At 42.5% G+C, this 24306-nt stretch overlaps 1 protein-coding gene across 4 annotated transcripts in view; it reads right to left on the bottom strand.

The window, feature by feature from the left end:
* Positions 1–535: 535 nt before the first annotated feature.
* Positions 536–24306, bottom strand: part of ide (insulin-degrading enzyme) — a 32608-nt gene continuing 8837 nt past the window's right edge. For 3 of the 4 annotated variants that reach the window (XM_080782735.1, XM_080782738.1, XM_080782737.1), the window contains exons 5-25: positions 22042–22164; positions 21292–21404; positions 20163–20325; positions 19795–19887; positions 19379–19470; positions 19181–19261; positions 18396–18499; positions 17454–17556; positions 16862–16984; positions 15961–16043; positions 14494–14638; positions 11143–11253; positions 9475–9595; positions 8536–8627; positions 7155–7266; positions 6700–6867; positions 5769–6041; positions 5260–5321; positions 4184–4256; positions 3661–3728; positions 536–3352 (exon numbers count right to left, since the gene is read on the bottom strand). In XM_080782735.1, coding sequence (XP_080638861.1) covers positions 3257–3352; positions 3661–3728; positions 4184–4256; positions 5260–5321; positions 5769–6041; positions 6700–6867; positions 7155–7266; positions 8536–8627; positions 9475–9595; positions 11143–11253; positions 14494–14638; positions 15961–16043; positions 16862–16984; positions 17454–17556; positions 18396–18499; positions 19181–19261; positions 19379–19470; positions 19795–19887; positions 20163–20325; positions 21292–21404; positions 22042–22164 — 2399 coding nt within the window. In that variant the 3' untranslated portion in view covers positions 536–3256. Of the gene's footprint in view, positions 3353–3660; positions 3729–4183; positions 4257–5259; positions 5322–5768; positions 6042–6699; positions 6868–7154; positions 7267–8535; positions 8628–9474; positions 9596–11142; positions 11254–13100; positions 13246–14493; positions 14639–15960; positions 16044–16861; positions 16985–17453; positions 17557–18395; positions 18500–19180; positions 19262–19378; positions 19471–19794; positions 19888–20162; positions 20326–21291; positions 21405–22041; positions 22165–24306 lie in introns of all 4 variants that reach the window. The other variant, XM_080782736.1, reaches the window with a different exon arrangement.

The following is a 24306-nucleotide window of genomic DNA, read 5'->3' as shown; positions in this document are numbered from 1 at the left end:
GGACCATACGACCTACTTAATTTACTAATGTAGGCCTATGTCAAACACAAACTCGGGTCCATAGCTCTAATGCCGTTAAGAGCTATATGGACCAGACCAGAGCTAGTCAAACACTAGCCTCGTATAGCCAGCCTGAGCCAATTTGCATTGCAAAAAAAGGCAGACCTGTCTGGCTACGCGAGGCTAGTCAAACACCAGAGAACCCACTTGCTCTCTTTCCAGTAGAATATTAATGTGTAGATATCAAAAGGATAGTGATTTCGGTGAGGTCGGTTGCAAAATGTCAATGCTAAAATGATGCTCCAGTTCTGTCTGAATTGTCTCCGACTATACATACACACACGAGCTTGTTCTGTGCCTGCCTGAAATATATTGAAGTTGTGAAAATGTATCCCACAGACATATTCTTCCATCTTTAGTTTCAAGGCCAATTCTGTGAACAATTATTTCCCCCAAAAACTTGATCTGTAAATTATGAGAGGGCAGGTCTTGCATCATGTAAGCTAGTTGTTAGTAGCATAAGACACAGATTCCATTCAGTCTTCAATCATTTATTACTTAGAAACACTCAGAGGAGACGATAAAAAGAACAAACTCAACACATCGGCACTCTTGCATCACAGGGTTCCATGAAACAAGCCCAAGTTGAGTCAACCAATCACAATCTTCTGTCATTTTCCAAAGACATTCTCTGAACCCACACAATGTTTCTGTGAATCTAGTGTCACTCATCTAAAAGAAACCCACATCCAGGCTTCAGTGAGTAAACCCATGCCTAATATATGTAATGTATGGAGATAGTGCATACTTAACATGACAAACTAGTTGGTCACCCCTACATGCTATAGTATGGCCCGTTTGAGTGGATTTCTAGGAAAAGGTCTTCGGGTTTCCACCCAAAAAAATAAAAAGGCTAAATGCTTTTTTAAATTTTATCACAGGTTTGTGATCTGACTTGAGTTTAAACCCCATTGCTATAATTTTGCTCTGGTAATTAGTCTGTAGTAAAATGCTGGAAAGCATTGAAGCTTTATGTACTACATCAAACACATACGTATAGAGTAACTTAACAAACAATCGGAGATTAAAAGCTTATATTTCTTTTTATAATTGCCTCATTTCACCCATCCTTCAAAACAATGCAGCATCAGAGATGAATGAAGCAGGCCTGAGAAAAAGTATATAGGCCTATGGGGTAAATGGTGGAAAGAAAGAAAACCATAAAGCAGAATTTTGGCTATTTTAACAGAGTGGTTGGCAGATGTTTTTGACTTGGAAAGGCTGGTAGGCACCTGAGATAGCAGGCCATGATTGTACACAGTAAACGCCTGAGTGTTTAACTTAACTCCTAGTGTAAAAATGTACCCGGAATTTTATGCATACAGTACATGATGGCACTGACATGACTAGTAGCCAAGCATTGCCAACAACTCGGAACTCTCCTCTCCATGGTCTAGGCTGGAGAAGGCTGAGCACATTAGATACAGCCACTGTTATAGCATGCCACTGGGCAGAGTGTACTTAGTTTTGTTTAACTCACGGTTCCCAGGTCAGCATCATAATTTATTGCTTAGTAGTGAAAGAAGTGCATATATTCAAAATGAACAATTTCAGCAAGTCTGGAAGAGCTTTCAAACCCAGGAAACGGTCACACGATTCTTTGAAGGAGAAGGCTAGCGGACATTTTAATGTCAGAACAACCACATACAGGCCTTTCTCTCCCTCTCAGGGTGCAGCATTTTTAGGAGATGAAAATTACCACCATCTTGCTCCAAGTGTGACCCAGAGCAGTGCAGTGCAAGCTGGCTCACTTGACAGACAACTTCAGTAGAGGACAACACGTTTTTCTGAGAGCTCACCGTTTGATATCGGCCCAACTAGTGTAGGTTACCAAATACTAAATAAAGCCCCAAAGAAAGGCACAAGCTACGTTAAAGGTGTCACAACACTGCAGCGTTTTTTTAAAGATTTTCAAGCTCCGTTATCCTGCTGTTTATTCAGAAAAACACGCCCAGTCTGCAAGGACGTCGAGTCTCAAATGCAGACGTAGTCTACTACGAATGAGTCTCCTTAGATCATTCGACGAGAACAGCTTCGACTTCTTTCAAAGATCAGAGATACGTACTTACGGTGACGTCAGATCAACGTATCCACAGTCCACACAAGGTACTGGATTTACTGCTCACTCATGACCAAGCTACTAGTGTAAAGGATGTAGATCATTAAAACAGTTTATTAGTTTTCAAACAATAGAAATTAAAAGCAAATAAACTTTGTGGTACCCCTGAGACGATGTGTTGAATAATACGACTCAAAATTAAAGGAGAAAAAAAAAGAAAGTTTCAGGGCATTTTTCTTCACACAATTATCAAGTCACAATAACTCCTCAAAGGGTCCCAACGTTTGACCAGTTTTACAAGCAAAATAAAAAGGAACAAAACAACGCAAAAAGATTAAAACCATATTTGTAAAAAGGAAAATATATATTTTTTCTCCAAAATACATCAATTTGAATAAAATATTCTGTTGTACAGGTGTAATCTAAAAGTGTCTGTGTGTGACAACATTTCGGGGGGGAGGGGGCTGTAGCTAGCTGACCGTTCCAGCATCATGGAGGTACCATCATGTTTCATGTAGTCTAATAATTACCTCTACAACTTCCACTTCATTTTCATTTAAAAAGCAGCATGTCTCTGTGTTGATATATCAATTTAAAAAAATAATACACAAACAAAAAACAAAACAAAAAACCCACTTCTATCATGAAGTATCTGAAGGATATCCAAACATGGCTGATCTTGGCCCTGGTCAGGTCTTTAAAGTCAGTACTACTAGCTAGTTGCCTCTAAAACAGCCTAGAAAGCAGTATTGTGAAAATGCGCGTTTCCTCGTCTTTGAGAGATTATACATGAGGCGAGTCCGATGTCATGATCACAGCTATGCTGACAAACTACGTTGGTGACTCACACACACACACACACACACGCACACTCGTGGCTCCGCACCTGCCACGCACACACTCGCACAAACACACACACACACACGCTTACTCAAGAGGGAGCGCACACACTCACGCATGCAGGCTTTTGTCAACCGAGTGTGTTCCTGACTCCAAGACTCCAAGTGACTGGTGGAGAGGGGTGGTGGTTAAGGAAGCGGGGAGGGGCTGGGCCGTGTTTCCCCAGGGGCCCTCCCCCCAGTACACCCATGCTGCTCTGGGCCATCGGTTGGCCAGACGCTCCCTTTTGTTGTTTTTTTACAGTTTGGCAGCCATGAAGTTGATGTGTGGCTTGGCCAGGGGAAACAGAGGTAGACTCCTCTTGAACTCGGTCATGTCCTGCACTTGAGTAGGCTGTTGAGAGAGTCAGTCAGTCAATAGGTGGACATATCAAATATATAAGCTGTGTTTAATCCATTAAGACCTGGATCTGTGTTTAAACACATTAAATAATATTTAGATGGCAGATCTAGAATATCTGAAAAAGAAAAAAGTCTTTTTCAGAGGAGGGTCGAATACATCATTCTGGGGGTCCTTGACATGAAATAGTTTGAGAACCACTGACATAGAAACATAGGTTTTTCAGAGAACAGACAGGATTTAGAAGACATTTTGTAGAATCTGGTCTCAGGTCTAAATGGGTTGTGAATTGTGATGATTACCTGCGGCAGGGATGGAGCTGGAGCCAGGTTGACATCATTCTGGGCAGGGAACTCGCCCACAATGGGACCTAGAGAGGCCAATGACATGTTAGTGCTCCCTACGTCACTCCCATTTCTATTAGCAATGTCTAGTCTACTCTACAGTATATACCATCACAGACTGAAAACGGCTCCTTTCAACAAGCGTGGTAAAATGTACTTTATTATTCCTCTAGTCACTCGAATATGCCCATTAATTGATTCAATACAAAAATATATATCTTTCTACAATTTGTCTCCTTTCGTTTTCCAGGGCTCTGTAGCATAATTGGTACATTAACATTTCCAATGGCTGCTTTTCATGTCCCTGCCGATCTATGATGTGAAGCTTATTCAACATTTGCACATTAATATAAGCCGCTCTGGATAAGTGCTTAAATAGAAAAAGCTCAATTAATTTGGACACAACAAAAAAAAAACTTTACCAACAAGGAACTTTTCAGTCACACACAAACACAACCAGTCCTTATAGTCCAATACTCACAAGTATCCATCTCCCTAGAGAGAACATGTACAGACACTTTGTGTCTCTTGGGTGCATCTATTGCCAGCAGATCCTGCAGGGAGGGACAGAGAGAGAATGTTAGAAAACATACGTTAAGTGGCATTTCATGATCACCTGTGTTTAAAGGTTACATTTTGTTTATGTTAAATGCATCACGTGAATCTTTGTCTTTATATGGTGATATATCTCTTCATGGCAAAGCACAGGAGGATTATAAGGACAACTCAAGAAAAAAGTCAATGTAACTTTCACAACTCTTGTGGGCTCACATTGAAGACGCTCATCTGTATTCAAAGTCAATTCTCATGCCAAAAGCAAGAAAAGTCTGCTTCTGTGATCGTCACCCTAGACTGAAACACATACAATATTAAGACTTGCATTAGGCTTATTCTGCACGGGGCCTCCTCTGAAAAGCTCTTCTGCTATGGGGAGATATGCTAATTCCTGTCACTGGTCATGTCTCCTTGGCCCTTTATCCCATCAGAATAGGCAGGCTGTGATACAACCTGTCATTATTGTAGTTGATATTCTGCGAGCGTGCGCATGTCACGCATCACCTCCATGGCTATGAGTAGTAGATGCTGAGGAGGAGACGTGATTGGGTGACTGCATTTGAAAACGAGCAGCCATTGTACGCAGCCTGGGTAGAGAACAGGCTTTGACCATGCCGTTCACATGTACACACACGTGTGTACGGAATGATCAATGTGACAATTTGAGTGCGGGCGTGGAGAATGTGCAGTGTTTCAAAGGAGAACAACAAGAGCCATTGTTAGACCACTGCACCATAACGGTATGTTTTAACAGGGAGCAACAGCCTGGCATATTTTACAGATGTGTGTTATTTGTCCATCTATGGGACCCGGCAACTACTGACGACATCGCCCGCCGATAGCCAACCAAATCCACGTGTTGCTTTGTTTACCCTCCATACCACCAATAATGAGGACATGGGTAATGACAGCAGGAACGCCAACTAGGAGATTTGTATCGCCGCTGTTGGCCCGCTGTTAAAACACACTGTAACAGCAAACAAAGAAGGTTGTGCTACTCACGCTGTAGAACTGCATGACGTTTGCTTTTGTCAGAGTCTTCAGATAGGACACTTCGATGTTATCTGAAAAACAACCACAACGAGCTCAGAATTATTCACTTCATCACATTTAAGTTATGTTTTTGCACAAACTGAAGGGATGCATTTGAAAAGGGGTTTATTTAGTTTATAGAACTTTACAAAAACAAAATGTGCAATTTGTACTGTAAAGAAAGCCAAGACACTCTTCTGTGGAAGAAGTCTGTTCCTATGCATTATGTTGCCATTTCCTTTTGGCCACGAAAAAAAAATATGTGCACCACTGACATACAGTAGGAACATAGGTTAGGTATTAGAGAACATAGGTCCTTGGGTCTAAATGGGTTAATTTCTATTTTTCCCCCTTTTTAAATAATATGGGGACCACTCAAATCATTTGGCAACTCCCGAGGGGTGGCGACCCCCAGATTGAGAACCCCTGTTCTAGGTGATGAAGCACAATTAACGACGGTTGGGAGTCAGAGGCCTCACCCCTGTCGAAATTATACTGCTGCGAGATGATCTCCCCCCAGTATTTGGCGCACTCAGCGGCCAGCTTCTTGGGCTTGTCCAGGCGGCGGATGGCCAGCGCCTGGATGTGCTTCTGGAAGGCCTCGTCGCTCATCTCCTCCACGGACTTCTCCATGGTGCGCAGGAAGGCCTCCACGCGGCTCTCCAGATAGTGCGGAGCCTTCTCCGACTGGATGATGAAGCGCAGGCCCTGGACCCCGTTGGCCCTGCGAGGCCCACTGAACACTATGTAGCCTGGTGGGAGAAACAGAGGGTGAGGAGGGGTCCACTGAACACTATGTAGCCTGGTGGGAGACACAGAGGGTGAGGAGGGGTCTACTGAACACTATGTAGCCTGGTGGGAGACACAGAGGGTGAGGAGGGGTCTACTGAACACTATGTAGCCTCGTGGGAGACACAGAGGGTGAGGAGGGGTCCACTGAACACTATGTAGCCTGGTGGGAGACACAGAGGGTGAGGAGGGGTCTACTGAACACTATGTAGCCTGGTGGGAGACACAGAGGGTGAGGAGGGGTCCACTGAACACTATGTAGCCTGGTGGGAGACACAGAGGGTGAGGAGGGGTCCACTGAACACTATGTAGCCTGGTGGGAGACACAGAGGGTGTGGAAGAAAGGTAGACGTCTCCTCCTTCTGCTCTGGGGCGTATGCTCTCAAGAGAGGGCAAGCTTCCGTGTTGGGCGCCCATTGAAAAGTAGTCACGCGTGGCCCTGGCCTCTCGCAATTTTCATACAGTCTGGAGCAACAGATGCTCTGATCACGAGGAAAATATAAAGCGGAAGTGAAGCCTCCTCCTTTACGGAACATTTATCCTAATATGAATAGAAATCATCCAACCATGTGTAACTTGCTGCTTAGCAGAAATGGAAATAAAAAAAATTAAGATATTCACCCAGCTGTTCTTTGGTGCGCAGCGTGTTGAAGCAGGGCTCGGAGATGATCTGACAGAAGAGCTCCAGCAGCATGTTCTCGTGTGTGGTCTGCATGTCCGTCTGGTAGTAGATCTCTATGCCACAGTTGTTGTGCACCTCGTTCCTCTGCTGGTACACGTACCAGCCGCCTGGTGGACGAAAGGCACAACTACAACTTTGAAAAATGTTTTTTTTCATTTTTTCCACTTTATTGAATATAGCCAATGCAAAAAAAACAAAAAACAGATGCTTTCCTGGTTTCAAATGGTGAAGAGTAAGGATGGGTATGGTTAGCAGAACCTCTTCCGGTCCTGATTACCGATTCCGGTGCGTAAGTATTTTAGCATGCATAATCAAGGAATATTTTCCTAGATTGTCTGTGAGTGAGTACAAGTGGAGAGTGAGTAAGTATGTTCAGTGAGGGCATGTGACCTACCGTCTGGAACCTGCACCTCCCTGTAGCGAATCAGCTGGCTGGGGAGGAGGGGCTTGGTGTGAGCATGCTCAATGAGAGTGTCCTCCAACATTTGCATCATGCCGAGTGCAGACTAGAGACGACGGAAAGAGAAGAGACCATGTTATCCATCTATATGGTGGCCATATGGTGGCATCACCACTGTTGTTTTCTAGACTAAAACTAAGACGAAAAATGTTCGTCGACTACCTTTTTCCACTGACGAAAACTAAATTAAAACTAAGATATGATGACTAAAACTAAGACTAGCTGTTGACGAAATTGTCAATACATTAAAAACTAGTGGACAAGAGATCCAGTATGAGCTCACAATGCAGCTGATTGTGAACGAGGGACCACCACCACCCTGACTTAGACTCAACCTGGGGACAACTGTTGGGATGGGATATGGGCTAAGATTAGTGCTTTTGTAACACTTGCTATGCATCCCATGTGTATACATCCCACCGTTTCTCAAACAAATGGTCTATTGACTACTAATCATTTCCTAAAAATAACGAGTCAACCAGACAATCCGGTGCACTTCACCCCCCTTGAGATTGCAACTCCCTTTTTCTGCTGAATTTCTTGACCTCCCAACTTCGTCAGTAAATGACTACATGGGACATGTCATCATACTGTAGGTCACCAGGTCATTCACTAACTGCATGGTCAGGGACCACATGAAATACCGTCACGGAACACCAGTGGTCCATGGACCACCGGTGGTAAACACGTTTGATAGTATTCTACGTGGCTAGCCATTATTATTCAATATTCTCTCTGCACCAGACTGTGACGGTGTCACACATACACAGGCTCTTGTATGAAAGAGTGCGATTAGATCACAAGACCAAGGGATTTTCCACATTATGGCCTCTGTGACACCACTATGGAATGGCAGGTGAAATGGGGGCTTAGCAACACTTGACATGATACAGGCTGATGGTAGTAACAAAGAAGAGCTGGACATTCTATCACTCACTGATCCACTTGGCCCAGGTTGGGACACTGCATGGTTGCAGTATTGTTTTTGGCAGCAAAATTAGATTTTAGTCTTAGTCTCTTCAATAGTTTTCATTTAGTCACATTTTAGTTACCTGGAATGTTTAGTCTAGATTTAGTAAATATCATAAGATTTTTTTTTAGCAGACTAAAATGTATTTTGGCGAGCCTTGATGAAAAAAGTGAAAAAAGGTAGTCGACGAACATTAACACTACTGCCTGGTTGGTACATAAGTCTGCAATCACCGTCAGTGAACCATGTTGTGTGTTTTGGCCTGTGCTTCGTCCCAGGAACGCTCTATCAAATGACAATAGGAGTAGTGTGTGTGTGTGTATGTATATATAAAATCAAACAAACCTCCTTGGTGATGTTTCCATGGAGCAGGGCTTCTATGTGTAACCGTGACAACAGCTGAGGTATGAAGGCCTTGAGACGTGCTAGGGTGACATCTGGAATACAGATCACAGAGAAAGAGCAGCAAATCAATCACATTTCTTTGCATGCATGATTGCATGTGCATCAAGGCTGTACCAGCATGGTGAAAACACACAGGGATGTGTACACTTGTTGCATTTTAAAATGTGTTGAGATCAGACGGATCCTCTTAGTGTAGTGTACACCATAGACATAGAAACGTAGACGCCTCTTCCGACTCTGGAAGAATTCGTGTCAGAATTGAAGGCACAATTTTCCCGAGATTCCCGAGAATCATTTGCCTTCAAAGAGCGGAAGCTTGTCAAGCTTAAGCGCGCGTAACATAAGTCCCGGAAAAGACACACTGTAGTAGTAGTCACTTGAGTGACAGTGAGGGACATGGAGTCACATGAGTGACATCACTTGGGCAGCGATGCAGCGTGCCTTCATTAAATGCCTTCAGCACTTCTAAATAAGAAAGCTGCGGAGAACTGTTGCTTTGTGTTCTCTCTTTAATGTTTTCTGTTAGTAATCCCCCCTGGCTCTGATGTGTTGTATTGTTGTATTAATAATTTTGTTTGTTTGTGTTTGTATTGTCATGACTGTTATAAAGATTCGTTTAAAAAGAAAAAAGCCTTCAGGCAGCACTGCACTTCCGCTTGACTTCCTGCCTTCATTGGAGACGTCGCTCCAATGAACTGCATCGGCCAGTGAGCGTATATGTGCGTATGAGTGTATCTATTGCATGATCAGCCATACATCTATATTGTTTAATATCTATGATACACACCCAGTTTAATGAGCACAAGGGAAGGAAGTTTCAGAGACAGTCAGGGGAAGGTGTGGAGACAGAGAAAGAGAGGTGCGTTTGTTTTGTCTCACCATCCAGAGCATCTCGGAGCTCGTCCTTGGTCCAGGCGACCTCGGTCATGAGCAGGCGGAGGTAGTACATGGCATGCTGGTGAGGCTGCTCTGCCCTGAAGTTATTCAGGGAGCGCATGTACTGGAAGGAGAGAAGAAGAAGAGTTAAAGTCATCTACTGGAAGGAGAGAAGAAGAAGAGTTAAAGTCAGGTACTGGAAGGAGAGAAGTCAAATAGTTAAAGTCATGTACTGGAACGAGAGAAGTCAAATAGTTAAAGTCATGTACTGGAAGGAGAGAAGTCAAATAGTTAAAGTCATGTACTGGAAGGAGAGAAGTCAAATAGTTAAAGTCATGTACTGGAAGGAGAGAAGTCAAATAGTTAAAGTCAGGTACTGGAAGGAGAGAAGTCAAATAGTTAAAGTCATGTACTGGAAGGAGAGAAGTCAAATAGTTAAAGTCATGTACTGGAAGGAGAGAAGTCAAATAGTTAAAGTCATGTACTGGAAGGAGAGAAGTCAAGGAGTTAAAGTCATGTACTGGAAGGAGAGAAGTCAAATAGTTAAAGTCATGTACTGGAAGGAGAGAAGTCAAGGAGTTAAAGTCATGTACTGGAAGGAGAGAAGTCAAATAGTTAAAGTCATGTACTGGAAGGAGAGAAGTCAAGGAGTTAAAGTCCATGTACTGGAAGGAGAGAAGTCAAATAGTTAAAGTACATGTACTGGAAGGAGAGAAGTCAAATAGTTAAAGTCATGTACTGGAAGGAGAGAAGTCAAATAGTTAAAGTCATGTACTGGAAGGAGAGAAGTCAAATAGTTAAAGTCATGTACTGGAAGGAGAGAAGTCAAATAGTTAAAGTCATGTACTGGAAGGAGAGAAGTCAAGGAGTTAAAGTACATGTACTGTGACACACAATCAGGTAATAATCACACAGGTCTCTCTGTGGGCCTGTGATGACCAGTGTTGATTTCGTCGACTAAAACTAAGACGAAAAATGCTCGTCGACTACCCGTCGTTTTCACGGACGAAAACTAAATGGAAACTAAATGAAAACGAAGCTACGATGACAAAAACTAAGACAAGATATACTGACAATGTCGTCAATAAAAACTAGACTAAAATGTTAGGAAGGAACTAGTGGACAAGAAATCCAGTATAAGTCCAGTATAAGTCATTTTACACTTAGTTGCATGCTGAAAATAGCAGATGTACAAGCTCACAACGTGTCAAAGAGACACCGTTGTCTCTTTCGGTTACCGATTAAGACCTGGAACACGATCTGTGTAACTTTAGTGTCGAACAACATTGATTATTTTATACTTAGCAGATATACGAGCTTGTAGATCTGCTATTTTTGAAAAAGGTTAAAAGGTCTTTAACTCAAATCTTTGCTTCTGGGGGGTGGTCCCTGGAACAACCTATTTTCAGATGGGGATCCAAATGCAGATAATTCTAGGGGTCCTTGACATGAAAACGTTTGAGCACCACCGATACGTGTTTTCAGAAAACTATCTTTTTCTTAACGGCCTCAGGTCTTAATGGGTTAAAGTTCTGCAATGGAAGGAAGAAACTAAAGTAAACCGTTGTGTACATCCACTGTAAATGGCAGACGAGTGCCTGTCAAATCAAATGATGTCAATCGATGGACGTGTCACTGCGAGACGCCATAACAGTGTGAGCCATCCATTACCGCTTCCTTGATGATGTCAAATCGTTTCTCGTCAATCTCAAACGTGGCCATCTTCTCAATGATCTTCTTCAGGAGGATGTCTTGCTTATCGCTGTAGCCCTTCACGGACAGCTGTGGCACAAAGAAGATGATAAGGCAAGTCAGTGTCATTTACATGGAAAAAAAATCATTTGATTCCAATTCAATGGACGTTTTGCTGATGGTGGTTGATACAATAAATAATGGACGTGAATAAATATTCTATAGCTTAGGATGTGCTACTCAAAAGAACAAATTGAAATGACAACGGGTCTGCAATTACTGAAAGTACTGTCGATTAGGACTTAACCCACGCCCCTCAAAAAACTAAAGTGGATTACATCGTTTTATTTCATACAATTTATTTTGAATTGACAAACCTACCAAAGACAAAATATTTTTCAGACTTTCTGGAGGACTCAGACATTATACTAGCCTGGCTCCAGCCCCTGAATCACTAGCCACGCACATTATTAAAAAAAAAAGTAAAGAAAAAAAACCAATCCAAACACATGGTACAGATCCATGCCCTGGATTGCACCAGGTGCTAGGGTCTATGACATGTCTGCACTCTTTGAGGTCAACAACAGTGTATTTTATGTACATAAAGTTATTTAAAAATAGAAATGCACTGTCAAGGTTATATATATATATGGCGCATCTGTATAACGTCACCCAAATCTTATAGCCGTTCACGATTCAGCAAATCTGCGGTGGCTACGCCGCTGACACAACCCCCCCACACCACACCCCCCCCCACTTTCTCTCTGAGGTGTCACACATTAGCTGTGATCTCTTGTACCAACATCATTAACCTTGACGATACACTCTCACCCACCCACCCAGCCACCCAGCCAGCCACCACCGCTGCCTCAAGTCAACCCCAACCCACCAGAACTTCAAACAAGCACATGGTAGCGTGTGCAAAGTGCCAACCTGCCAACGTCTGGGAGAATAGATGGCTACAGCCATAAGATTGCCCTTAGTGTAATAGTGACACAAAGCATATACAGGGCTGCAGAGTGCAGAAAGAATTTGTGTCAAGTTAGAACGCAGGTGAGAGGGAACACAGCATTACCACAGCAAAGCACAGAGAGATGTGTCGGTTAGAAGAGGCACATTGCTTTGAAAAACAGAGATGCAATTCTACTATAGAGGGTATGCACGTGAGATCATCATACACGGATGTTATGGGGGAACGGCTACTGAGTGCTCATATACATCTTGACTGCCTACATACATCCAAATGAAACAGTCCTATCTGACTGCAATAAACGACATTAAACTCACTTTGCTCACAGGAAATGCTGTGAGTTTCTGCCGACAGTTACAATATGATTAAATCTTTTGCATTTATCCATTAAATATATCCTTTGTTTAAAGGTTAACTCTCTAACATCGGCAATCAGTGGTCTAGGACTCAGCAAACATAAATGTATTAGGAAATATGTATGATATGTACCGCGATACACCGCGATTTGAATGATGGCGGCCATCATTCAAAATCAACGACAACGTGTATCGCAGTACATATCGTGGCGTGATGTGTATCGATCGTGAGGTTGTTGGCAATACCCAGTCCAACATGCAGGCAGGGGATACAAAGACATGGGGACACCTGGGCCTACCCATTCTTCTGAGTGGGATCATCACAGCAACACACGGCACACAGAAACATGTTATGTCAGCAAAGTAGCCCAGTGGTAGAGCAGAGCATAGAGTGGTAGAAAAATGACCATGAAAAGCAAAACCCAAGCTGGTCCTCGGTGCACACTCATAACGCCTCAAAGAGGGGTGGGTTCCCCACCCTCCCTGGGGTCACCGGTAGCCTTGCACACTCATAAACCCTCAAACAGGGTTTCCCCCTTTACTTCCAGAGTTCACCAGTAGCCTTGGAAGCAGGCCGTGGGAGGGAAGGGAGACAAGACGACGTTACTTACGACGATGGCATTCATCCCTGAGGCTACCCCATAGACCAGCCCGGCCAGGCGGGCTGCATATGTATACTCTTTTAAATCATCCTTCAACAACCTGAGCAACAGGTAGGTCATGTTGCAGTGCAGGGGGTCTGTGTATAGGTAGCGACTGATGGAGCAGGAAAAACACAAATATGGGGGAGAAAAAAATATATATAAGAAGAAAGAAACGTTTGTTGGGGGAAGGGGAGATGCAAATCAAAGCAAAAATAAAAGTATATAAGACAGAGAGGCTAAGAAGAATGATTATGAGTATGTATATGCAGCCTGGGGGCCGGCTCTCTTATCTGTCCAGGAGACATGACAGAGAAGGGGTTAAATAATTAATTCTACTGCTGGTCAAAGCACTGCTGGTCCTTGGACTTGCAGTGACGTGTTCGCTTCTTCCACATACACCTCCAGTTCAGAAATTCAACAGTTAGGTCTGTTTTGATGACTATGACGTCTAAAGAACGAGGGTCCAATCATGAACCCCACAGTAGTGGAGTAGGAGTAGTGGGCTGGGGTTGCTAGGAGGCGGCCGAGGAAGGAGGGAAGATGAAGGAAAGATGAAGAAGAGGTAAAGGATACCAGACCTGGGTCCAATATTAGCACTTGCAGATTATTCTTAGTTGGTTTGTTTTCTCTGCCCAGAGTATAGTTACAGTGATCATTTTTAGTTAAAACTAAAATAATTTAGTTAAAAGGTTAAATCACTATATTGTGATACAGTAATCACTGCTATTAGCAGGAGTCTCGTTGTCTCTCCGGCTCTTTAATAAACAGAAAATACACTTTCAGGTAAGCGACAAAGTTTCAGCCAATCAGGAGAGATTAGCCATTTATCAGCCTAATCTATTATAGTGTTCCAGTTCCAATTTTGTCGCCTCATTTCTTTGTGTCATCACTTAAAATTCCACTCGTTTAATCCGTATCCTGACTGCGTTCTCTATCCCGATTGGATAAAATTGGTATCCCGACCTGAAAATGCATTTCTGCTTAATAAAAAGCTGGAGAGACATGGAGACCATCTCTGAACAAACTAGTCTATAGCAACGAGTCATATCACAATAGAGCTTTCTAACAATTATTTTAGCCAAAGAAAAATCACTTACCCTTACCTTTAATCACTGAATAGTAAACTGACTTCTAAAATCTGCATTTGTTTTGCCCCATACTGTATAGTGTTTTGGCTTGGCAAACCTCCTCCGTTTTCTGCCACAGAAATCAGGCAAAACATTCCATTTTGTATTTTGCTAATCCTACTCAACCCAGGTGTGGCAGGGATGCTGCGTGACGGTCGAGGGAAGGTGATGCGTTAAGGCTGAGGGCGATATTATTAGAGTAGAGAGAGGGGGGGGGGCGTCTGAATACTTACATACATCCCATAGATGGTATTTTGGAGGTCATAGTTCAAGCCGGCTAGCTCGGCTGCATATGCATACTCGTTGAGGGAGTCCTTGAGGAGCTCCAGGTATAAATATGCCATGTTACAGTGCAACGGGTCCACGTACGCAAACGGGCTGGAAGAGAACGGCAGTGGTGAGTCACACAGAGCCAAGCCCCACACACACACACACACACACACAGGGCTTTAAGCAACTAGTCCACTATTCAACTAGTCGACTAGTAAATCCACTCGTCGACCTTGTTGTTTTTTTGTAGGCCTCAAGATCAGCTAGAATGCTATATTATAGTCAGCAATGTTTTTTAATGTACAATGTATTTTTACTACCTATTTTTACATAATAGGTAGTTAAACAACTAGTCGACTAGTAAACTAGGCAACTAGTCAACTAGTAAAAATCACTAGTAGTGAAAGCCCTAACACACACACACACACACACACACACACAGGCATGTTACAAGCATTACAGAATTGCAATTATTTGAGATAATCACAATTATTTTTGCATAATCGTTAGTGTCTCTCATACAGTCTGGAGCAACGGAAGCTCTATCATGAGTAAAATATAAAGCGGAAGTGGAGCCTCCTCCCCACTGAACGGAAATGGCAGCTTCCTTACTCAGATTTCGGGAGGTGGAGTTCCAGACTCTAGCATTCGGAGATTGCGAGACTACATAATCGTTTCCATGTTGAAAAATGTCTATATATATTTTCAAACATTTCTCAAAAATAGCAAATCTACAAGCTTACAACACATCACTATGCGAAGTGTTGTAAGATTGTAGAAAATATGTTAAATTAAATTGTGAAAATATGTTAAATTAAATTGTTAAAAATATGTTAAATGATTTCTTTGTATATTTAAGTCATTTGTCATATCTGCCCTGTGCAATTTGAACATTGGCGTTCCAATGTTCAAAGCAAAGAACAATTACATCGTTCATCGCATTTATTTATGTCACAATTAATCGTCAACTTAAATGTGTATTGGTGACACACATACACACACAAACACACACACACACACACACACAGGAAATCAGCAAAAAGGATTAAACGCCTTCAGACCTTTAGCGGTCGTTTAGTGAATTCCAAATAAATATATAGGAAAGGTTCCATTCCAAAAGTTGTACATAAACGTTCCATTTACATATATTCAATATTGCCCCTTAATGGAAGCAACAGTTACCAGTCATTATAATGAGTCGTCTGTGGTGGATATTTCATTTTGTAATGAAACTTCACATGCAATCAATAGCCGATATATGCAACAGCATAGAGCAAGCAGCAGTGGTTTTCATTTAGATTCCAATAAAAGAGGGGAAGAAAGATTTGTAGGATAAAGTGGCGTGAAGAATCCAATTGAATTATTAATGACCAGTTCATCACATCACACGTGTTGCATTAGCATAACCAGAGACATCGTTAGTTACGCACCTGAAGAACTCAAAGTTCAAACACGCCTTGGGCAAGAAGAATTTGTCGTCCTGTTTGAACCACACCTTGCTCATAGCAGTATCCTGGGGGGGAAGAAGAGCGATTCTCAAACACACACACATACGGTACACTCACTTCTTTGCATTGAAAAGTCGCCACGTGCACTTCTTATTTGCATTTAAAAGTCTATTCTGTAGATTCAGCAAAGTCGGTAGATCACAACAATCTTACCGAAATGCCTGTGTGATTGGTCGTTCTAATAATTTGATTTAATGATGTTAAATATCAACTGCATTTTTACTCAGCTTGGTCAATAACACTAAAGAAACAAATTCATGTCTCAGATCTCAATTCATGCCTCAATACTGACCAGTGTTGTTTTCATCGACTAACACTATGACTTAAAATGATCGTCGACTACCTTTTTTCACTGAAAAAAACATATAAAAAAAAAAAAAACTAAGCCATGATGACTAAAACTATGCTTAAATATACTGTCAATTTTGCCAACAAATAAAAACGAGACAAAAATGTTAGAAAGGGACTAGTGGACAAGAGATCCAGTACAGTCATTTTATTTTGGTTGCATGGTTTTATTTTGGCTGCGACTTGTTGAGAGCTTGTAGATCTGCTATTTTCAGCAAGTGTAAAATCAGTCATTACGACTGCATTAAGGCCCGCCAAAACACATTTTAGTTGACTAATTCAACTGTAGATTTAGTCGATTAAAATCCTATATTTAGTCGACTAAAACTAGACTATGACTAAAACTAAAATAGAAATTTGCTGCCAAAAACACTGATACTGACGCTTTATTATCACATGAAAGAGGAAGCACAGAGACTCTGACCATAATGTGCAGCTGGTGTGAACTGTGAAGTTAACGAGCATAAACACTTGCCTTGATTAAGGTGGGGAAGGCCGGAGCGTCTTTCTCCAGAGGGTAGATGTCAAACTTATTAGGTATGAACTCGTTCTTCATCGGCAACTTGAAGTTGCTGTTAAGGTCAGCATTTCCCCATTTCTGAGAAAACACACAAAAAGGTATGGCACGCACACGCACACACGAAAATCAAAACTTCTGAGAACAAAGTACAAAGAACCGAAAGATTTTGGAAAAGCCGAGAGAAGAGCCTACGGATACGGATTTTTTTTAAATGTTTTTTTGTGGCTTTCGCCTTTATTTTATATATTTTATGGAGGGACAGACAGTAGGCTGACAGGAAATGGGGAGGAAGACATGCAGTGAAGGCCGTCGGGATTGGGAGTCGAACCCGTGGCACACCATTCTTTGTTGACCGGCCGGGGGTCCTAAAGGACTTCATCCATGGCCCTTTTTTTTCTTTTACCCCTCTGAACCAAATGTCTTTGCCAAAAATAGCTGAGCTTGTAGATCTGTCATTTTCGCAGAATGTTCACCTCAGGACACCAAGTTTAGCGTTTAATCATATTAGAGATTTCTTGGACACCCATGGGAGAATCTAGTAACTGACCTGAAGGACTTCTTCACTGAGGGGCTCCTGTTTGTACTGCGTGCCGTACCACTCCTCTGTTCTGTCCGTCTGTCCTTCAAACGACTTGGACACCACGGCCACTCTGGAGAGGGGTGAGAGGAGAGGGCAGAACGCAACCAGGTCATGAGTTACAACATAGGTACTGTGTATTTCATTTATTTTAATCCATTTAGGCCTGAAATTTAGAAAATGTCTAAATCATGACAATTTCCTGAAAAACTTCTATATCAGTGGTTCTCAATATTTTATGTCAAGGACCCTAAAAATTATATGTAATTGGCCACCGACCCCCATCTGTTATTTTTCAATTGCTGAAGTATAACAATGCTTAAAACACCAAAAGGGGTTCCCGGCCCAAAATGGGTTAAACCCCTACCACTAAAAAGGAAAAAGTTAAATGTAATCACTATATTACACTAGGCTCCAGTGTTCCCTCCCTTCCAAACCTTGACATTCGATCCAAGCACCTTTCCAATCCATTCTCTTAGTTTTCTATTAATAGGGTGAGTGTGCTAGTAGCTAATGTGTTTCGCCAACCTATTATTGACCATCTATGTTTAGGTCCCATCTCAATTTCAAAAGCATGTTAAACTGGGAACTCTGCACTGATCAATCGCAAAGTAGTGCTGAAAATAGTGAGCCTCTCTTGCAAACATCCAGCCATCCGATCGATCAAAATGTCTGACAGTTCAGGGCTCCATAGCAAGTGATTGTTTGATGTTCGGGCCAGATATACTGCATATGACTGGACCAAGTTCAATACAGCTCAGCATTTGAGAGAAGGTACTGTACCTTCCTCCTTGCTGAAATGTGGCCTTTATGATGCAAACTTGCAAAGTACTGAATGTACTCAATTTAGGCTTGAAAATCCACCTTTCAGCAGGCCCAAGGGAGAAGAAATGATACTATACTAGAACTGACCTGACGTGCTCTGGTCTCAGCTTATCCAGCACCATCTGGATCAGGTCTGGTCTGAACTCCTCCAGAAGATACTCGGCTGCCAGGATCTCCTCCAGAGGGTAGTACTGAAACAGAAGTCTAATGAATCACCTTCAATGTGCTTCATTGGGTTTGGGAGTACTGAGTGACAGCTTCAACTTTGGGAAAATCTGTTCCGTTTGATTGACAACATGCAGGGTTCAGCTGCCACTTTATGTTGAGCATCAAATGCACAGAAAGTTGAAACGCTCTGCAATTTACAATCTAGGCATTTAGCAGGCGCTCTTAATTCAGAGCGACTCACAGTAAGAAACACCACAACATGGTAATACATCAAATACATGGAAATAGTCATCAAGGATCAGAAGCAAGCAACATCCATCGAACAGTAGAAAGAAGGAAAAAAAGGCAGTTTGTTTTGTTTTTCTTCTTACAAATTATTTGATTTGCCCAAAACATTGTGTTTATTGTCATGATTTGTCACAACTCGAGTTGGCTTTGTCCTCAGCATAAACTTCTTTAAATAAATACTATGGGGAAAATGAACGGGGAATTATTTTCCAGGTCTCTCGTTGTCATGAAAGGGGGCGGGACTGCGGTGCTCTATAAGTCATGGATCTAGGCAGAAGAACCATGCACTGCAGTCCGTTGCCCTGGAGACACACACACACACACACACACACACACACACACACACACACACACACACACACACACACACACACACACACACACACACACACAGCCGATGAATGAAGGAGACCTACGTGCGTTAGACCGGCCACTTTGGAGGTGTAGCCGCGGGGTCGTTCTTTGTCCTTGAACCTGAAGGCCACGTTGTTTAAATCCTGCAGGAAGAGACAGCACATGAATGTTGATCACTATTTTATTTTTGTACCTACAACTAAACTAAAATGCCTGATTAACATAAGGGAATTCCATTTAAGCTTTAATGTGTGCATTACCTTGCACTCCTGGAAGACCCACTCCTGAGGTCCCTCTGTGCGCAGTTTCTGAATGTACTGGAACATGTGGAAGATGATGTCATCCACGTGCACTGCAAAGGACAAGCACAAACTAATGACACCCCAACACACACAATTTAACTACAACGAGTTAATTCATTCATTCATTCATTTGTTAAATTAACCCATTGGGACCAGATTCCACAAATGTCTTCTAAATCATGACAGTTTTCTGAAAAAGCCCTATGTTTCTACATCAGTGGCTCTCAAACTATTTCATGTCAAGGACCCCCAAACATTATATGTAATTGGCCACCGACACCCATCTGAAAATGTGTTGTTCTAGGGACCTAGAACAACAGTTAAAATCGATGGCTGTAAAATAAACCTTTTTTACAGTTTGACCGTGTACTTACAGAGACCCTCCTCAGTCAGATCCACATTGATGATGAAGAACATGAATCCTCTGGCTCCTTCTTTCTGTCCTCCAACCAGTGTGTTCACCCAGCCTGAGTGGCATGGGAAAAAAAAAGACAACACTATTAAGCGTGAAATTTGAAGCAAATTAAAAGATGAATTTGCAATGAGCATTTACCATAATTTTGTACTTTGCCGCCTTAATATTCGACAGATTTAATGGTCTGGAGTATGGATTAAGTGGCAGAAATTCCATGCTCAAAATATCCCCAAACGGGTATGGACTAGTTTTCATTAAACTGATCAAAGTCATTTATTTATTTGCCAAACATTACTGCATGTCATTTGTCCGTGCATCGTGCCCAACCTTTGGATTTGAGCTCAGACAACAGACTTCCTGGACCCTCGTGACCGATCAGATGTCCTAAATAGTGTCCCGGGTTAGATTTGTAGTACTTCTGCAGGTCTGGGATGGGGAAAGTTACGTACAGGTTCCTGATGTCTTTGATAGGCACCACTTTGTAGAATTGCTGTAGTGGAGGGACAAAGAAAGTGAATGAAAATGAAGGAAGTTTACAATCAAAATGTTGAGGCTAATGCGGTAATTGGCCAATTTATTATTAGTACAGTAAATGACCATTAATTTATTGTTCACCCGGCTGGCTGTTTTATATTCAATTTACAATGTAGGCATTTAACAGAACCTCTTAAACCAGAGAGATTTACAGTAAGAAAGAACACATGGTAATACATCAAATAATAACCTGTATAATATCTGTACAATGAAATTAAGTATATACTATAGAGTGGAATTGGCTACATAAAATGCTATCTAAACTACATATGTTTAGCCTTTGCATATGCCTGTAAGGTCGTCGATGCTAGTGCAAGTGCTGCGGGCTATTTCAACCTATAAGAGGATTCTGCAGGCATTGCAGAAATAGCTCTCACTCTCACCACCCACTTCAAGTATTGGCCAGAGCAGAAGAAACCATTTAATTTTCCTCCGTTTTGTGCACATCCGCAGTAAGAATGTGAGACACGTGGGGTGATGCGCATAGATATAAAAACAAAAATAGAGCCTCATTGGCCGCTGCAGTTCATTGGAGCGACGCGTCTCCATTGAAGGCAGGAGGTCAAGCAGATGTGCTGAAGGCACGCTGCGTCGTTGCCCAAGTGATGTCACTCATGTAACTCCTCCATGTCTCTCGCTGCTGGCCAATCACAGCACGTCTTTTCCGGGACTTCCGTTACGCACGTGGAAGCTTGACATGCTTCCGCTCATGCTTCCCAAGAAATCTCAGGAAAATGTTGCCTTCAACAGAGACACGTGCCCCAGAGCCGTCTACCTTTTTATGTCTATGTGCCCACCCACTTTATTTAAGTAATGGCCAGAGCTGTAGAAACCATTTCATTTTCCATGCGTTTTGTGCACATCCCCAGTAAAGAACGTGAGACACGTGCGAGCGATGGGTCCGTCTGCCACTCTCACTCACCCTGAGATGTTCCTCCTGGAAGGGATGCTCGGGGAACTCTGGGACAGGCACGTTCTTGTTCTCTACCGCCCCAAACAGATCGACCACCATGGAGGTCAGCTCGTCAAGGGACTCTGGAACACCAGGGCAGATGAACATGAGGGCAGATAATACACATGATAAAATGTATTTTGATGGCGTCGTAATGCCCGATTTTACACGTGGTTGCATGCTGAAAATAGCCCATCTACATGCAAGCTCACAGCGCAACCCGTATTTATGAGCGCAACCAAACACAAAATGATCTCTTCTGCACTAGTCCCTGCCTAACATTTTAGTCTAGTTTATATTTGTTGACGAAATTGTCCATATATTTAGTCATCAACTCATCATGGCTTAGTTTTTATTTCGTTTTAGTCAGCGAAAAAAGGTAGTCGAACTTTTGTTCCTCATCAAATCTCTTTGCTGCCTGGAAATAGCCAAATCTACCATATCACACGCAGATCTACAAGCTCACACATTGTGAGCTTGGTAGATGTAGCAGGGTAGTCCATGTTTTCCATTTGAGGTTTAATGGATGTTAGTAACTACTAACTGACCTGGTCTTTGGTCAACGCTCTTAATGTGACTGCATTGATGAATGCCATCATACTGTATATGTTGATTACCGTATGTGCATGGACACTCTTTAAATAACACTTACTAATATGGAATATGTGGATGTGATCTTACCTCTTCCTAACACACACAGTGCCATTAGGCTGGTCTTACCTCTTCCTAACACACACATTCCCATCAGGTTGGAAGAGTAGAATGTGGAGTGGAATTTCAGGAGCTCCTGGCGGATGTCAATCCCATCTTTAACAGGTCTTGTTTCAAGGGTCAATTTGTTACCTAAAGGGGAAATAATAAAAAATAAAATGATATATATATATATCTCAAGACTATAGTGTGAAGTGAGGGGCGCTCTTGTCATCATACAAATGTAAGTCATATTTGGCAGACAGTACATTTGACCCAATTTCTCCTTTCATTGTCAATGGCAAATATTGAGACGTGTGGGGACAAAAGCTGTATATAGGAGGGGCTAGCGCCCCTCAAACATCATATTTCTTTCTCAGTTCCCTTACACGCTTCTCCGGAGACGTGGAGGAGTTTCTGTTGGAGGAGGAGCGGCGGGGTCCCTGGGACCGCTGCCGCTTCCTGCCGCGAGATGGAGCACAGCGCATCGCCTGCTGCCTGGAGCCTCTGCATCACAGCGCCATGCATCACAGGCTTACAATCTACCTAACCAGTGCTTCTCAAGGTGGGCTCTGGGGACCCCCAAGGGGTCCTTGAGGTGAGGGGGTTCCAGGAGGTCCCCAGATAAATGATGGGTAGTTAGGAACCAAATGGACCCTTATGTGGCTGTAACTCTGAGGGTTACGGCCAGTGGTCTAATCGTGGATGGGGTTGAGGGACGGCCCAGGCCCCTGTATACATCAGCACGTGTCTTGTTGATTCGACCATATTATTGAACTGCCTTATTTTCTTCTAAAATACATTCTTTCCAAATTGAGCTACTGATGTTAATCAAAACACAATACAGTACATTTGTTTAGTTTACAATACTACATATGCGCCCAAAGATACATTTCTATGCCAATTATTTTGCAATATCAGACATCCCTACTGATGAGTGACTTCAGAATTGTCATGCGTGTGATCACCTCTCCGATCAGCGTTGATCTCCACAGTAAAGACAACTCACTAGCATGCACTTCTGTTCTCTTTTTACAAGCTCTACTCCACTTACACTAACAGCCTACGTTACATTTGAATTTCAATACGCACATCAATCAGGCTACCCAAGACTGCCTTTTTTCATTAGAAACATTGCACGAATTGGAGCCAATCTGCCGTTAAGACGATGCAAAAACGCTGATCCACGCCTTTGTTTTCCCTCGACTTGATTACTGCAATGCACCTTTTGCTGGCCTGCCAAAGAAAACAACATAACGGACTACAAATGTGGCAGCCAGAGAGACCATATTACTCCAGTTTTAGCCTCACTACATTGGCTCCCAGTGGTTTTTAGGATTGATTTTTAGATTATTTTACTTTACTTTTACTTATAAAGCTCTCAATGGTCTTGCACCTTCCAACCTACATGGCCTGCCTAGATATGTCCCTAGCAACCAAGCTCAGGTCCTCCAGGCCTTAGACATGTCCCTAACCACCCAGCTCAGGTCCTCCAGGCCTTAGATATGTCCCTAACAACCCAGCTCAGGTCCTCCAGGCCCTAGATATGTCCCTAACCACCCAGCTCAGGTCCTCCAGGCCCTAGATATGTCCCTAACCACCCAGCTCAGGTCCTCCAGGCCCTAGATATGTCCCTAACCACCCAGCTCAGGTCCTCCAGGCCCTAGATATGTCCCTAACCACCCAGCTCAGGTCCTCCAGGCAACCTCTGTAGATATCTTTAAAGCACAGCTCAAGAGCCACCTCTTCACCCTTGCTTTTAGTTGAAATCTGTGTTTCTATTCATGTACTGTACTCAGTCACTGTTCTGCCTGATTTGCTGTCGTTTTGTTCTTTGCCATTGTTTTATCGTTCTAACTGCTCGCTTGTTTTAATGCCATTTCACGTTTTAGTTGTTTTCTGTTCTGCTCTGCTCTGTAAAGCACTTTGAGCTGCATTTACGTATGTATGAAAAGACTGTGTTATATAAAGTGTATTAGTGTTATCATCATCTAGTCCTTCCTTCATGGGAGGAAAGATAAAGCCAATCAATTGTTGATGGCACATTCAAAAGGCCACTACACATAAAATTACATCTACTAGCAACAGCTGGAGACAATTAGTAGAACAAGCATTTCTATGACAAGAGTTTTGTGTTGCATGTCCAAATGGTACCTGTATCCTGTCCCTTTGATTTAGTTAGTTTCAGGCCTGATCCAGTTCTATTTTTGGAAGGATTAAAGCCTGTAGAACTCAAGGCTGCCATCAGCTGGCTATTCTAGGCTTTCTAAACCCAGCCATCATCATTCACCGTAG

The sequence above is a fragment of the Protomyctophum bolini genome (assembly GCF_963924005.1).
Source record: "Protomyctophum bolini genome assembly, chromosome: 14".
Taxonomy (NCBI): domain Eukaryota; kingdom Metazoa; phylum Chordata; class Actinopteri; order Myctophiformes; family Myctophidae; genus Protomyctophum; species Protomyctophum bolini.
The sequence above is the reverse complement of the archived record's forward strand: the minus strand, read 5'-3'. Positions and strand labels throughout refer to the sequence as shown.